The sequence below is a fragment of the Rhynchophorus ferrugineus genome, unplaced genomic scaffold (assembly GCF_030347505.1).
Source record: "Rhynchophorus ferrugineus isolate W39M unplaced genomic scaffold, kcgeb_rfMv2 rfM4, whole genome shotgun sequence".
Taxonomy (NCBI): Eukaryota; Metazoa; Arthropoda; class Insecta; order Coleoptera; family Curculionidae; genus Rhynchophorus; species Rhynchophorus ferrugineus.
The window spans coordinates 41,696,680-41,712,678 of NW_027472583.1; the positions used below are offsets into that span (position 1 = coordinate 41,696,680).

Consider the following 15,999-nt stretch of genomic DNA (forward strand, 5'->3'; position numbering starts at 1 on the left):
TGCTGATATTCAACAGGGAAGCGAAATAATCTGTAGGAATGTTCGTCGGTTGGGTCGGCATGTGTGGCTGTCGGTGCGATTGTTTGAACTAAAAGTGGTCTTTTATAGCCAGGAACCACATGGTACCAATCCACCAGCGTTGCTAACCTTTGATGTAATTGAATGCGTGGTGGCTAAAGGGTTGTAGCGGTCGCTACAAATCCAATAAGTTTCTTGATCAGAATAACTATTTACTTAAAATGTCCAAATGGCATTGAATTTGAGGCTATTTACCAGCCATAATATGGCCATTAGATCTTAAAATAATCTGTCAACGAGTAGATGATGCGGTTGGTTTACCGATAATCGACGAAGAGGCAGTTTTTATTGTGTGAGAAAATTTGCAAGACAGATGTAGATGATACGAAGTTCACTGGATTAACTAATTTTAAATAAATTAGTTAGGATGACGCATCCACCATCTACCCAATAATATTGTTAAAATTATAAAAAAATAACACCCGAAATACGTCTTGTATGAAAGTATGTTCCTGTGCACCTGAATTAATGATAACAGAAAGTATTAGAAAGGATTATTCAAATATTAAATTAAAATAAAATTCCTTTACATCCAGATCTAAAAATCGTTAGTTTGAATCAGCTACATATTCCGATTTATTAATTCAGAACGTTACGGCTGTGCCAATCTGCAGCTTCATACATTTTAATACGCCCATCTCCATGCTGGAAACCAATTTCTAACTTGAAATGGTTAAGAAAATTTAATAAATCAAACTAAATGTGTTTCGTATTCCGACTATGACGCGTAATCGAAGCACGATTGCTTCTAGTTTAATTCAATATCGACTTGTTGCTCGGAACAGGCTCGTTGTTATGGAAATTTAGTGGTGAGAGCCTTACTTTGATACAGAGACGAACGTATAGAGATAATATCCATCAATTAAATAAGATCGATACCGATATTGAACTGATTGTGATATGTATAACTGTTCATAATCATTTGAAATCCATTTTGACGGATTTCGTTGTTTGTTTAGAAGTTTAGCAGTGTGGACATAATTATTGTTTTATTCACAAGAAGTTTTATTACAATTTATTATTATGAGACGCCCACTTCTTACTTGTGTTATATAAGGAAGCACTTAAACTTCAGTTGTATCATTTTAGATATTTTATCTTTTATTATGTGCGAAAATAAACTCTACATATTTGGCGCGAAATTTCAAACATTATATATTTCCATGGCCTTAATAACGAAGCAATAACTGTGGCAAATAAGATGCCATTTAATTAATTATATTAATTAAACTAATTAAATTAATATATTAAAGACTGTTGCCTCGTGTTAAAAGAAGAAGCTGAAGTGTAATATAAACTTGGTGTTTCGATAATTATGCTAATTAATGTTCAACACTCAACCAAGAAATTTAAATAATAAAAAGTAAGGAATGTATTGCTATGCATTTGGTGGGTTTTCCTGGAAAGCAATGTTATACCATAAGCTTCCTCCGTACAGCTATATACTCTTAATTAGAACATGTATTGTGAACAATTGGACTTTCTGAATAAAGTACTCGCCCAGAATCATTCCCAATCATCGATAGATATATGCTATAAACTGCCGGACCCTAATTGGGATATATTAACTTTATAGCCCGAGCCTGGCACCAAGTAATCAACACCATTACTTGTACATGGCAAACTATTTTGCTAGTGAGAAATCGAGTTTAAGGGTGATTTATAGAAATGGGTTGACCTAGATATTTGATGATAGATATGAAGGTTTCCACGAGAGAAGCATAATAGGATTATCCTCCAAATAGTAACAATTTATTGAATCAAATGGAACCCATTTGGCTTAAACTGTGTTATTTTGTGTACGTAAATATCAGTCAGCTTAGCTAAAGCTTGATACGAAGAAAAGATTTATGGGCTTAAAATGCTTATGTAATATGTGCTACAAATAAGAAATTTACAATAAAAAAGCCTAAATGAAGCAACTAGGAATAGCTGTGAGATCGTAGCAAAAGTTAGAATAAATATTTTGGGCTGTATTTTTGTTTTATCAGTGTGCCAACTACTAGTTCCTAGATAGATAGATTATTAACAATTTCTATTGTACGTAAAGAGACCATAGATGTGTAATGTTTACAATTTAGTAGCTATTTGGTGATACTGTAAAATATTGGTAAGGCAATTTTAAATCGGAAGACGCTATGTATCTATATCGAAGAGTGAGTAAATTGAAACATTAATAAACGATGTTATTTAATTGCAAGGCATATTGTTTTAAGATCGTGTATTACTTTTGATTATTCCCGTATTGTTGGAACTATAGAGAGTTATGGTATGTTATGATATTAATCGATTAATAATAGCATAATCATATAAAGTTACGTTTTATATTTATTGTAGGTACAACAAATTAACGTGTCAACTTTATCGGAAAATATATTCAGATGTGAATGAAAAAAAACGACATATACGAATATTTCATTCTAATATCGATTAACAAATCTCTTACAAGGTATTTAGATTTTCACCAGCAGCTTCTTTAGATTTATAATATAAATATTACTTAACCCAATTTTTAGCTCTATTAATTCTAGAATATTTCATTCTAATGTCGATTAACAAATCTCTAGAATAACAGAAATTGTCTATTTCCTGTATTTATCTTTACAAGGTATTTAGATCGTCACCAGCTGCTTCTTTAGATTTATAATATAAATATTACTCAACCCATTTTTTAACTCTAGGGATTTCAACTAAATTGATATCTGGTGGGTACAAAACAACTGAGAAAATTGTTCTTTTTTAATAACTGATTGTTAATACGATTTTGAAGATATGGTATATCATTTTACTGGAGGTAATTGTGAAAGTTATTGGTATATTTCTATAAATTTTATGTTAATGTCGAATGTCCATTTCAAGCTTCATTGGTACTTTTTAATTAGTTATATCAGAGGACTAACGGATATTGTAGCTAATAAATAATTAAAATAATTTCTATATCAAGAGTTAATGTCAAAGTTGCAAAGAATGTTAACAATCATAAAATAGCTACATATAATTTTAATTCCTCTTTTATTGGTGAGTTGTTAGTTCCATGTAGGATACAAAACAAAGTAGAAGGCAATAGATTATAGAAAGTCATAGAAGCAAAATTTATAATGAGCTTTCTCCAGAGGCGAGGATATATTGAAATAAATAAAATTACTGACAGAAAAAAGTGTAATGATAAAATGTGACAGCTACTGTTCTAGAGACGGAAGAGTGGAATAAATGTTTAAAAAATGCATTTTTTTAAATTTAAATAATTAAATTATTCAATTATCAAATATACCTGGTATATTTATTGTTTTTGTATGTCATAAAAATATATGAATAATTTAAAAAATTATACTAACTACATAATTTGAATAGATGGAATAGAACTAATAGAAGAAATCGTGAATTATTAACAGTAATTTAGTAAATATTTTAAATCGTTAACACATTTTTTGATATTTTATTCTTAAAACCTTAAATAATTTATTTTAATTATTTACATTACAACGAATTTAAATTTTAAAAAGTCACTAGTGCATTTAAATATTATGAGTAAATTGTTTTTATATAAATTTTTAAATTGCATAACAGGTGCTAATTATAAAATTGTTTTGTTCTTATATTTTCTGTTTTAATATATAAACATGTACTTTATAGACAAAAATTATATTATATTTATATATAAAAGTAATTAATCATACTGATATTCGATTTTCTGAAGTTGTTATAATTCTGAAAATAATCTTACATATTATCATTTTTTTATAATGTTCCTGTGACGTAGTATTGTAAACCTGTAAATACTTTGTTGATTATCAGAACCTAATGGAAATTATATTGAATTAAATGCAGTTTGAAGCCCAGTGAGTCTTAGGTCTGGAGCTAGTTTGTGAGTGAATATATTTAGCGATTTTACCAACGTCAAATTTATAAGTCAATCTTACATTGTAATTCTTATTTCAGACTAAAGAAGAATCTTTTATCAGCACCATCTTAGTACTATTGACTATTGTCAATATTATGTCATTGCTGTCATTATACAAGAATCTCTCATGATAATTACCTTTCCTAGATTAATTTCGCATGTATTTTTTATTTCATCATTGTCAATGAAAATTGGTTATTCAGGTAGACTTTCGCCTTAGTTTTCTAAATCTCTCATGCCTAAAATTATATTTATATATTTATTATGTTTCTAAGTAGCTGTTATATGTTATTTTGATCTTTGGCTTTTATTTTATGTAGACTTTAAATTTTATCCCACATTTTTTAATTTTATTATTCAACCTAGTCAGTGGTTTACTTTACGTAACATTGAAATAGTTACCAAGAACATATCGTTTAATATAAAAAAATATAAATCTATATTCTTGCTGCCACAAAACATTAAACATCCATCATCAAGACAAATAATCCAAATGAGTGAGTATACTAAAACGAATAATTTGTCTCCATTTATTATGACGTCTTTATAAAACTAATTTCTTTTCATCTACAACACGAAAGGGCTTATCTCAAAACATGTTACGTTTTTTGTTCTTTATCTGAAACTAAACAATGAGGCTCTTGCATAACGACGAAACGATGTAAACAATGATAACATGTGGGATGCAGAGCGTGGTACATTATTCCTCGTGGGTGTAGCAGACTGATTTTGTTGGGTTCGCAATAATAAAATATTATATTTTCCTCTTGGATAAATCAATTCCAATCTAAATCTGGCGAATTATTAATGACAGATTGCGGCTGAATATGCAGATTTAGCTTTTAAACGTTTTAATGAATTCTAATTTTATTGCGGAGACTGAATTTAAAATTTATTATTTATTGTGAAGTGTATACATTATTATAAATTAGTTATTGAATTACAATGTACGTTCAATAAATGGAATAAAATATTAGGTTTTTAAAATGTAAAAGAGTTGAGCTGTTATAATCTTGCGGTTTCAACGATATCGATATAAACTTGTATCTATTTGTTTTGATGTCTTAGACGTAATAATTTTGATTTAGATAATTTAAAAATACAAGGAATGTTTAAAGATAACAAGTAGGTACGTCCATTAGCTTTATGCGCGCTTTAGCATGTAAAGCGCATCTTTGATGTCTACATTGCTGATATCTGGGCAAGCTTTGATGTGGAATTCCTCCTTTGTTCATGAATTCACCAGTGTTCTTTGTTGCGGTTTTTAAATAAAATAATGTATTGCGTAAACCAATAATTCAAGGTTGTGTCGATAAAGTGCCACTAGTCGTAACTGAGACTAGAAAATATTCGATATTGCCAAATGGTTGTTCAAATTTTAATTGGTCTTCCAAAGCAAATCATCCCTCTACAACGATAGTACAGGTTCTTATAAAACAAGACAGACAAGCGATTCTTTGAGATCATTTAAACATTAATAGATATCTAGTAGAGAAATTGTTGGTAAATATATTGCTTATGTTTTTATTTTACTTGAAAAAATAGCTTCCTGAGTATTCAGAACGGAACCTTGATAGTCTAGCTCCATATAGTATTGAAAATATATTTTTTATTTTCTATATCAAAAATAAATAATGAGCTCAACATTTATAGAAGAATTTATGCAATTTTGAGAAGATGTTTTTATTTTTAATTATTTGGAATTTTATTTAAACCCGATCAATTATATTAGGTATTAAAAATATGCTATTCTTTCGCCCCCAACAAGTAGTTATATAATATAATAAATAATTATTAACGTAGAGTAACAAAATATAAAAGGTTACCATCGTATCATTTCCTTTCAATCTAAGTGTAATTTTATCTATTAACGCTTCGGTAATACCATATAAGAGTAAAGCCAAGAGAACTTTACGCTAGCTTGACTCTCTATAGAATGAAAAAGCATCGGCTGTAAAACTAACTTACCAAAGGATCTGATTTCAATTTTCTTGTATGTGTTATGCTCCTTTTCGATCGAGCGGCTGGTAGGGCTCTATTGACGAAATGATATTCGCTTTTTGATCGGAGGACCTGCAAAAACGAGATAAGCTTTCAGTATTTCCAAAGGAAATCGTGCTGGATATTGGAAAAGCTACCAAGAGAATCAGGTAAACTTAAAGACATATATTATTAAACAGTTGTTCTTAAACTATTTGTTTATATTATAATAATCATTTAGTGATTATTTATTTTATTATGATTTAATTTCCTAAGATCCCATTAAATTTAATTTTCTTTGTTAATTATCTAATTATCTCTTAATAGTAGTAAACATTGAAATATTTATTCATTCCGATGAGAGTCCGGATTGTATAATGCAGTAATAGAGCTTATATTATCGACGAGGTTAAATTAATTTTAATAATAAAGATATTAAAGCGAAATTAGCAATTACATTTTGTTTATGACATTGTATTAGTTATTTAATAAAAATTATTATGAGTGTGAATTAATTTTCCATTATAATCAGGTTACATAATTTATGTTATATATTATAGCGTCGGACATTTATATAATAAGTCTATGCTCAAATAGGTTATTTTAAGGACAATATTTTCAATTGGTATATGTAACAATTGCTAAATATGCTATTTATGATGCCTCCTCGATTGACGTGGTAGTATTCATTCTTCCTTGAGGTAGTCGAGTTTTATGTTATTTCTAATAAAGTGTATTGTAACATTTAGTACAATTTTTTAAGATTTTTAACATCTTACATATTTTTGAATCCACAAAATCGTAAAATTCGATGGAATTAATTGAACTATGAACGCGAAATTCGTGTTTTGCGAGGTTTAGGCAAAAACAATTTACAAATAATTCCTGAAACTGAACACTCATTAAAGGTAAATATTTCAGACTCCCCGTTTCATCGAGTGTATTGACGGCTGTTTGCCGTGTATAGGGCCCGGATCTCAGTGCAATATGTACAAGACAAACGATTATATCTACCTCTACTCCCGCTAGGAGTGCTTATCCGTGAACTAACCCCGAAATTCGAAAGGAGCGGCAAAACTATCACCTTTAGATGGAAAATAAAAGAGCGGCTTACTTAGCCAAGAACAGGGATGGATCTAGAATATGTATGAAGCACTATATGAAGCACCACTCTACTAGAATCTTTAGATATCTAGACCAACTCAGATGGGATCTCACAGAAAACAACAAGCTTTGGGAGGTAAAAAAAGAGTATTATCAGGGTCATAACACCACTAACATCAGCAGGCGCAACTTAAGCTTATGCCCGCGTCTCAGAATTGGTCACTGCAAACTGACAAATGAATTTATCGGGAAGGGATGAAGTCCAATACTGTGCGTGGAATGTGGTTCCTCACTGTCTATCAGACATATGCTAACTGAATGCCGAAGATACAACTTTCAGAAACGGTTGGCCAACCTGGGAGAAACGATGGACCAGTGTCTTAGTCTGGAGAACCTGGACAAGCTGATTAGTTTTCTAACCGTAACAGGACTACTACTAGATATATAATAGTCTGCATCTATGTTATATCATGCATGTTCGTTTATATTTTTTGTATCTTGTATCCTTATCACTGTCACTATAGCTTTCATATATTCGTGCATCTGTATGCTTTTACATATTTTACTTATCATCTTGCGATAATTACTCTTTATCCTACCTATTTTACCCTAGTTTTTGTATTCCGACCATGTATTTATATTGTTTTTTGCATTCTATACATGTAATAACATTGTATACTTTAGCTGATGTAAATTTGACGTATATTGAAGACTTGTAAACATAAATAAATAAATAAAGGTAAGTATTTAACCGAATTTGAAGGAAAACAAATAATATAATCGTATTAAAACCAAATTTTATAATAATATGTTGCCTGAAGTATTCAAGTACATGGGGAAAACTCAAATACCACTGGAAACAAATATTAACGGCGAACCTAAGAGTTAAACCTCAGAACGATATAATTACTGACATATTTTCAATATATTCACTACTTCATTTTTAATAAGTCTAAGTCGGCGACGGTACTATACTTACAAAATTAGAGGCAAGAAAAATAAATGACGAAAGCCACATCTCCCGACAGATATAGCTATCGACTTGATTCTTTTGACGATTTATTTATAGTTAGGGTCTTTATTATCATCTAAACATCTTTCTAGGTTATCCCTAAAAGCAATTCTTCATTTTGATGATCCGTTATGGCCGATCAATTGTAGGTCCATCATATATTTGCTCTAACCGAAACACCTTGCTTTACCTTTGTTTCTAACAGGTCTGGAAACTTGAAAATTTGAAATTACTAATTAAAAGAAGTTTATGTAGAAGTACCAAAGTTTCTTGGAGGACATCCTATTTCCGGCGGTCAATTATTATTGGGCCAGTAATTTTTCGGGATTTGCTATCCAATAGAAATAAAAATTAAAGGATTTTGATAAATCGGGCTTATTATGTGACCAACATGCACGACATTTAAAACCGCTGCACACCCGTTAACCACGGTCTTTATATTTGTTAGGAATAACTAGTTACATGTTCTTGTAAGTTTCTTTGAGATGTACAGAATAATCTAGAGAAACGAAAATATAAAACTTTCCATTGTAAAGCAATACTGATGAGCTTATTGATGTATATATGAAAAAACGTCAGTGTGCTTTATCATATTGGATCTTAACTGCATCCATCTAACCTTCAACACTGATTCAATAAATCAATTCTTCCTCTTGGTTTAAGTTGGAATTAAATTCTCCTGATATCTAAACCAGGAGGAAGATAATCCTGGCGGATATTTCAACTTTTTAACTTTTGTTTTGTTTTATTGTGGTAGTTTGTAATATTGATATTCGCCACAAATATAACAAAAACTGCCTGGCAAATTCACAGACTTCTGGAAACACGACATATCCTATATTTTGGGAGACCATATGTAACAATGACAAGCTAACATGGAATCACTTTATGCACAGTTACTAATAACCGCACAATCACTAATAATAATAAACCGTTCACGCTCACGTTATATGTTCACGCTTGTTGTCTTGGCGTACATAGGTCCGTTCTTATTTGGCAGGTAATAGAACGTACGCTTCTAAAACTGTAAAAGCATTAATGAAAGTCTGTTAAAGTGAATTCAGACTCAAAGTCAGTTTAAAAGAAAGTGGCTTATTTTATAAAAATTTTACACTTCGAAAAAAATTCTGATGTTTTGAAATTTTTCCGTATTATTTTCATTTTGGGCATACCAAGTAACTTTCTTATGACATGGGCCATACACTCAAGGCTGCGACATTTGTTTATGTAAAAAAAATCGTAAAAATATAGCGTTTTTACCAGTTTCGAAATAAAAATGTAATTTTTAATGAACAACATTTCTTTTTTTTAATATATTTCATAGCATTGCCATAGAATCGTAAAGTAAGATTGTAAATATTATATGCTAGCTTTTATTGTGGTCATTATATCACTTTAAAAAGGCACTTAATGAGAAAGGAATAATTGGTACAGCATATATTAACCAAATTCTTCACCATCAGGAAAATGTTGGTTGGTTGTAGAAACAACCCTGCTTGTCGTGCCGTGTAGAAAAAAATATGTTGGTTTGGCAACGATCTAATTCTCGATCCATTTTCGATGTGCCAGACAAGTCATCTGCATCGACCTGGAAGAGTGGAAATTAGAAGTCGGTATGTTTAGTGGGTATACTGCAGAACTTCCCATTCTAGCTTTGTTGCTTTAGCAACGAGTGGCTGAGATGTATCTCTAGTAACATTCTAACATCTATAACAGCAGTTTAATTCAGTTTTAACAGCTCTTATATAATATAATGCCTTTCTGATAGAACCATATGTACAGCGAGATCTTTTTGTCATGGATACTACTCGTCGATGTCTATCTGGATGGCGTTAATAGACTAATCGATGATTTTTGTAGTACTTGATAGGCTCTCTGAAATTTCTTTGAGAGTTTGAGTTGAATTTTCATCTAATAATTTTTGAAATTCTTCGTCCTTTAATTTCTCCGTCCCTCGGGGTTGTTATTTGCTAAAAATCAGCACTTCACATTAAGATCTTTTAAATTATTAAAACCAAAACAAAGAATTGAGATATGATAGAAGCAGCATCACTATAAGTTTCTAAAAATATATGGGCTTTGGAGGTAGATTTCTTCATGTCGAAAATACAATTTTGAGCATTTTGATTTGTGTGTATATCGTAAGATTTGTGTTATGATTCGGGTATATTGAATAACTGAAAAATATCAATAAATACTAAATTATCACTGATATATATCACTGATCAAAATATAGCCAAGCATCTAATAAATATAATGTGTTCTTTCTGTAAAATTACTCTCCTATTCTCTAGAATATTTTTATATTTTCACAACAAAACATAGTTGGATTTATCTCATTTTATTTAATGCAACAATATTTCATAAATAATGTGGATGTCGATAACATTTATTATTTTTGTTGGAAGTTAAACTACGCCACTATAAGAAAACTCTTAGGGTAATAATTTCAGTAGTTTGTCATCACTCATATCACGCTAAAAATAACTTAATATATCCATGTGATAACAAAACATAAATTTTTATCATGTTTAATGAAATATATCATATGACAAGCATTGCCATCGTTAACGGGAAAAATAACATAATTTCAAATTAAATATCAAATCGAATTTCTCCCGAATGCGACGTAATCATAAATAAACAGTTCTAATTCCCCCTCCCTTTACACGGAAACTTTGAAATTTATTCATCAATATTCTGCTGAAAGAGAGTTCCTATTTTGGAATTATATGGCTCTTATTCTCCATATTTTTCACTGTTCAATTAGCATCGCGGGGTTGGTTCTCAATCAGGAAATTTGCAGCCTTGATGATTTCTGATATTGGGGGAGAGTGAGTGAATTGGAGCTATAAAAAGAAAAGTAAAAAATAGCAGCTTAAGTTACAATCATTTATTTTTTACACACTGATCAGTCTTTTAGTAATTACTAACAAACATTAAGAAACTAAACTTGTAGTTTGTTAAAAACACGTCTTTTATAAATGTATCTTTCGCACTAATTAGCTAGTTAACATTTCTGAAAGCTGTTTGTTTCTAGTCCTCTTTGTAGATTTTCTAACATCTGCGGTTGAGGAGGAGAATATTTAATATGTCAGCGAAATATGTTGAAAGATAATCTCTTCCTCACTGGGATGGTTTATTGCTGGTTGTGGAGGGTGTAGTGGATTTTTGTAATGACCCTCGAAGCGAAGCAGCTGATTTTAAGTAACTCGATAACTATTGTTCAGAAGGTCCAACAGACTATATACAACAGACAGGTATATCACTAGTCATCATGTTTATTTTGGGCAAATGCAATGAAATAGTCATCTGCGAAAATAGCTGAGTCCATAGGAATTATTTTGGTTGCCTTAAAGCCAGATATATCCTTTTATTTGAGTACACTTATATATATATATATATATATATATATATATATATATATATATATATATATATATATGTGTGTGTGTGTGTGGAATATATATTAGTGGAAATTAGAAGTCGGTATGTCTAGTGGGTATACAGCAGAACTTCCCATTCTAGCTTTGTTGCTTTTTCAACGAGTTGGCTGTAACATTGTGACATCTATAATACCAGTCTAAATCAGTTTTAACAGCTCTTATATAATATAATGCCTTTCTGGTAGAACCATATGTATAGCAAAATGTTATTGTCATGGTGTGTCTTCGGTGTCTATCTGGATGGCGTTAATAGACTAATCGATGATTTTTATACTACCTGATAGGCTCTCCGAAATTTCCCTGAGAGTTTGAGTTGAAATTCATCGTCCTTTAATTTCTTCGCTCCTCTAGGTTGTTATTTGCTAAAAATCAGCACTTGATATTAAGATCTTTTAAATTATAAAAACCAAAGCAAAGAATTGGGATATGATAGAAGCAGCATCACTATAAGTTTCCAAAAATATTATTTGGGCTTTGGAAATAGATTTCTTCATGTCGAAAATACAGTTTTGAGCGATTTGATTTGTGTATGTTGTGAGATTTGTATGATGATTCGCGTGTGTATATACTGAATAACTCAATAATATTAATAAATACTAAATTTTCCCTGACATATACTACTTACCAAAATATAGGCAAGCATATAATATATATATATATATATATATATATATATATATATATATATATATCCAATTGTTCTAAGCGATATTATCTGTATCGACGTCGTAAATGAATAATGGAGATAGTTAGTATAAGTTGCAGTAACGTTTACCCTTCTCCAATAAAGTGGCTCCACCAATGCTCTTCCGCCTTTTTAGAAGATCCTGTTTCGTTGGTATGTAAGCGTGAGCAACTCCTATTACGGCTTGGTAACCATGCCAAAATAATGAAACTAGCTATCCAGTTACAGAGAGCACGGTCACGTGATTGCAGTGATTGAATAGTCACGTTGTATTCTTTACATTTGTGGTCAAGTTTCTTATTAGTAATAGAGCTATTAAAATGTTATATAACTCTCCATATTGGATACTATACATATTTTCTTTGTCAATTATGCATCCTTAATAATAGGGTTTACACTAAAATTTTGTAGAGTTTAAAATGGAAATTTAAGCTTAAGTTACCGTCTACATCGTTGTTTTATATATTGGAATATTATGCTGTATGCTATTAGAAATTTTCTAGTAGAAAATACAAAAAAATATATTAATTGACACACACCCGAGGTCTATTAGAAAAGTTGTAAAAAATATTTATTAGAATTGAATCACTCTTGATATAAATACTCTACTCACTAAATAGGTGGGATCAAAAGAACTTCCTAGAAGGTCATAATAATAATCTGCGTTTTTGAAAATAACAATTTACATTTTACATTTTATAAATAGAAGTAAAATATATCTTTTATTATAAAATATGATTCGTTTCAATATCTTGTTAATGTAAGTGTATTTTATATAGTTTTAAATTATTTATATCTTACTTTTGTTTGAAAGTCATTTAATGTAAATGTAATATGATGTTTAATTAACATATAATGTGCAAGTCTTCGATTGTTATAGTCTAATATGTATTATGTATTAGGTATTATTATATTTATGTATGCTATTAATAAAAAATATAAATGAATAGAATATAAGTTGAGGGATAAACAGACCTCACTATAGACATTAAGGAATATGACCAGTAAAACCTATAAAGAGAAATGTCCCAAATTAGCTAATAGGTATATGTATCCAAAACGTCTAGAAAGCTGGCCATCGCAATAATATATATTCGGTATTTAGGGTCATGGAAATACCATACCACAACGATAGAAACTTTTCTAGATATGTTGAAAGAACTTATAATCCATATCTCTGATGATGAGTAGAATCTAAATTTCTGAATTTTCTGTACTTTGAGTAATAGTAATAATTTTATTGGATTTTATCTGCAATTTTTTGTGCTTTAATAATCATCTTTGTAATTACTAACATTGTAGCGTTCTATATTAAATCCGTATTTTAATATCTACAAACTCAGCACATATAATAAGTTTCCTATTATTACTGTACAATGTTTTAGCATGTCGATTGTCTTCAAGAAATTGTTTAAAATCTCTAATATCGTATTCGCATTTACTTCTGCATTTATACGACGGGTGACAGAGATCCTGTGACACGAATGGGACTGCCGTATTTAGTAACCTATCGCGTATGTTCAGTGGGTGGGGATTTTCATACATTCTCCTTCACCAGCTTCTTGAAGTTTCTTAATATATGAGTTCTGTTATTAGCAAGTTTCCCTACTTCAGTTAAAGGTGACAATTCTTTTTCATAAAACTAGTGAATACTAAATACAAAAATCTGTCCACGATTATAAATTATACCGTGTGACTATTCCACCTAATGTATCATTACTGCCTGAAATCTACTGCTGTGATCAGGATGGGTGTAAGATAATTACATTGATTGAGAACAAGAAACAACCTATTTTTGTAGACCGATTCGTAATTTCTAGGATAAGAAAGAATTTTTGAACCGTGATTTCCTTACCTCGTTAGTATACTCTTCTCAGAATGTTCAGATATTCAAGTGTACCGTACCTATTCAAAGTTTTACTGCTTATATCTATTCTAGGGAGTATGCCATCAGGTCGAAATTTCCTTTTCCGCGAAATTTCGTTTACCGCCTGGCTCTTGCATCCCTATTATCTTGAATACAATACATAATTGAATATGTATTGAATTGAATTGAACTAAATATCCTAAATAAGCGTAACGATGAGATAGGTTTTCCTGGTACAAGTATTATTGTTCAGGGTGTAATGCTACCAAAGACGGATTGAAGATATTGTGAACACAGAAGAACTAACACAGTCTATCGGAATTTCGACAGAAGCTTGCTGTTCAAGGTGAACGGCTACCTAAAGAGGCTTGCAGTACTTCAGCTTCCCTTCCGTAGATTGAGTTAGGGGTCATCAAAATTTGAGCAACCATTCCATATAGGAATACTATGGAAATTCAGGTAGAAATAGCTCCATTTTAGGATCATTAAGGGCAAACTAGTTGAAACAGTTACAAGAAATTCTGAAAAATTATAACAAATTTAAGCTATCCAGACAGGACAACTACCACGTATATGTAGTCGCTTTATAAAGAGGATATTACGCAACTGTTATGGCCCTGTCTACAGATTGTATTTTAAGAATCGTGATTATATACAAGGGCCAGGTGTTGTAATATTGAATAACAATGGTGTAACAGGTGTGGTGGGTTTGTTCTATTGTCTAATACATAAAACGTTATGTATAATTTTGTATTGTCGTTCAAAAAGTCGCCTCTTCTTTCCATAAAATAAAATAGTTTTAATTTTTTAATTTTTGAAATAAATTAATACATTTTCTAATTTAATCCATTTTACATTTCACAACTTATCTATGCATGCTATATGATATATATAATATATAAAGAAAACATGACATTAGAAATACGCGCAGTTGTAACCAAGTTTTAGATTTTAATTTTAGCTTCACGCTTTCTATGTATAAAACTGCTTCAGAGATATTTGGTTTATTTTGACAGTATGTTTGATTAGGTTTCTCGAAAATTTTTGTCATTTAATATTATTTTTAGTTTTTATTATAGAAATTACTGTTTTTAGGAAGTTATTTTATTGCAATTATATTCAGCTGCCTTTGATGTTTTCCCATAAGTTATTTAACGTATATAAAATTTGTTAACATAGAAAATACATTCTAACTTAAAGTTTTCAGTATATTTACATATAAAATAATAATATATCGTAATAACATTTCGTATAGTAATGGAACATTTTTCACTGTTGCTAAATGAAAATGGACTTATTTATATTAGCGTTTTATTTCATTTATTTTTAATTAAAATTAAATATATTTTTGTATTAAATAACGTATAACAAAACAACGTATCATTCAATATTAAAATGATTGTTATTGATTTTTTTATTTGTTAACTTATTAACTGTAAAATTTCGGCTGATAATCATTTAAATATTTATTTTTAATTCATAAACAATTTCTGTATATACTTTTAGCTTTATAATTAATTATATCATCCATTAAATATAAGTTACTCTTGTATCATATCACACTTGTGTTTGTAAGTATAAAATAATTTTTCTAATTAGTTATTGATAGATAGATATGATATGATTAGATATTGTTTTTTATGAGAAGCTAGTTGACAAGTAAAATTCTGTATAATAGAAGGAATATCAATTTTTTAACTATGGGTTTATCTAGACTGGACCTATTGTTTAATGTGGGCTCCGAACTACGGCCCTCGGCATTAAGCCTACCGACTGGTGAGTGACCAACTTAGAAATCATTCCAGACGACATCCGGTTACCCAGCCTGGTTACTGGCATGACTGGGAAAATTTTACTTGTCGGATTTTACACTCTTGCCTAGGATTTATCCGAGCGAGATCCTATGCAAATAGATGGCAGTAATGA

General features: G+C 30.2%; 1 protein-coding gene across 1 annotated transcript in view; it reads right to left on the minus strand.

Moving 5' to 3' along the window:
• The window catches only part of amon (prohormone processing protease amontillado), a 198,415-nt gene that overhangs the window by 134,715 nt on the left and 47,701 nt on the right, over positions 1-15,999 (minus strand). The window contains exon 2 of the mRNA XM_076403257.1: positions 5,948-6,052. Within this exon, the coding sequence (XP_076259372.1) occupies positions 5,948-6,052 (105 nt within the window). The remainder of the gene's footprint in view (positions 1-5,947; positions 6,053-15,999) is intronic.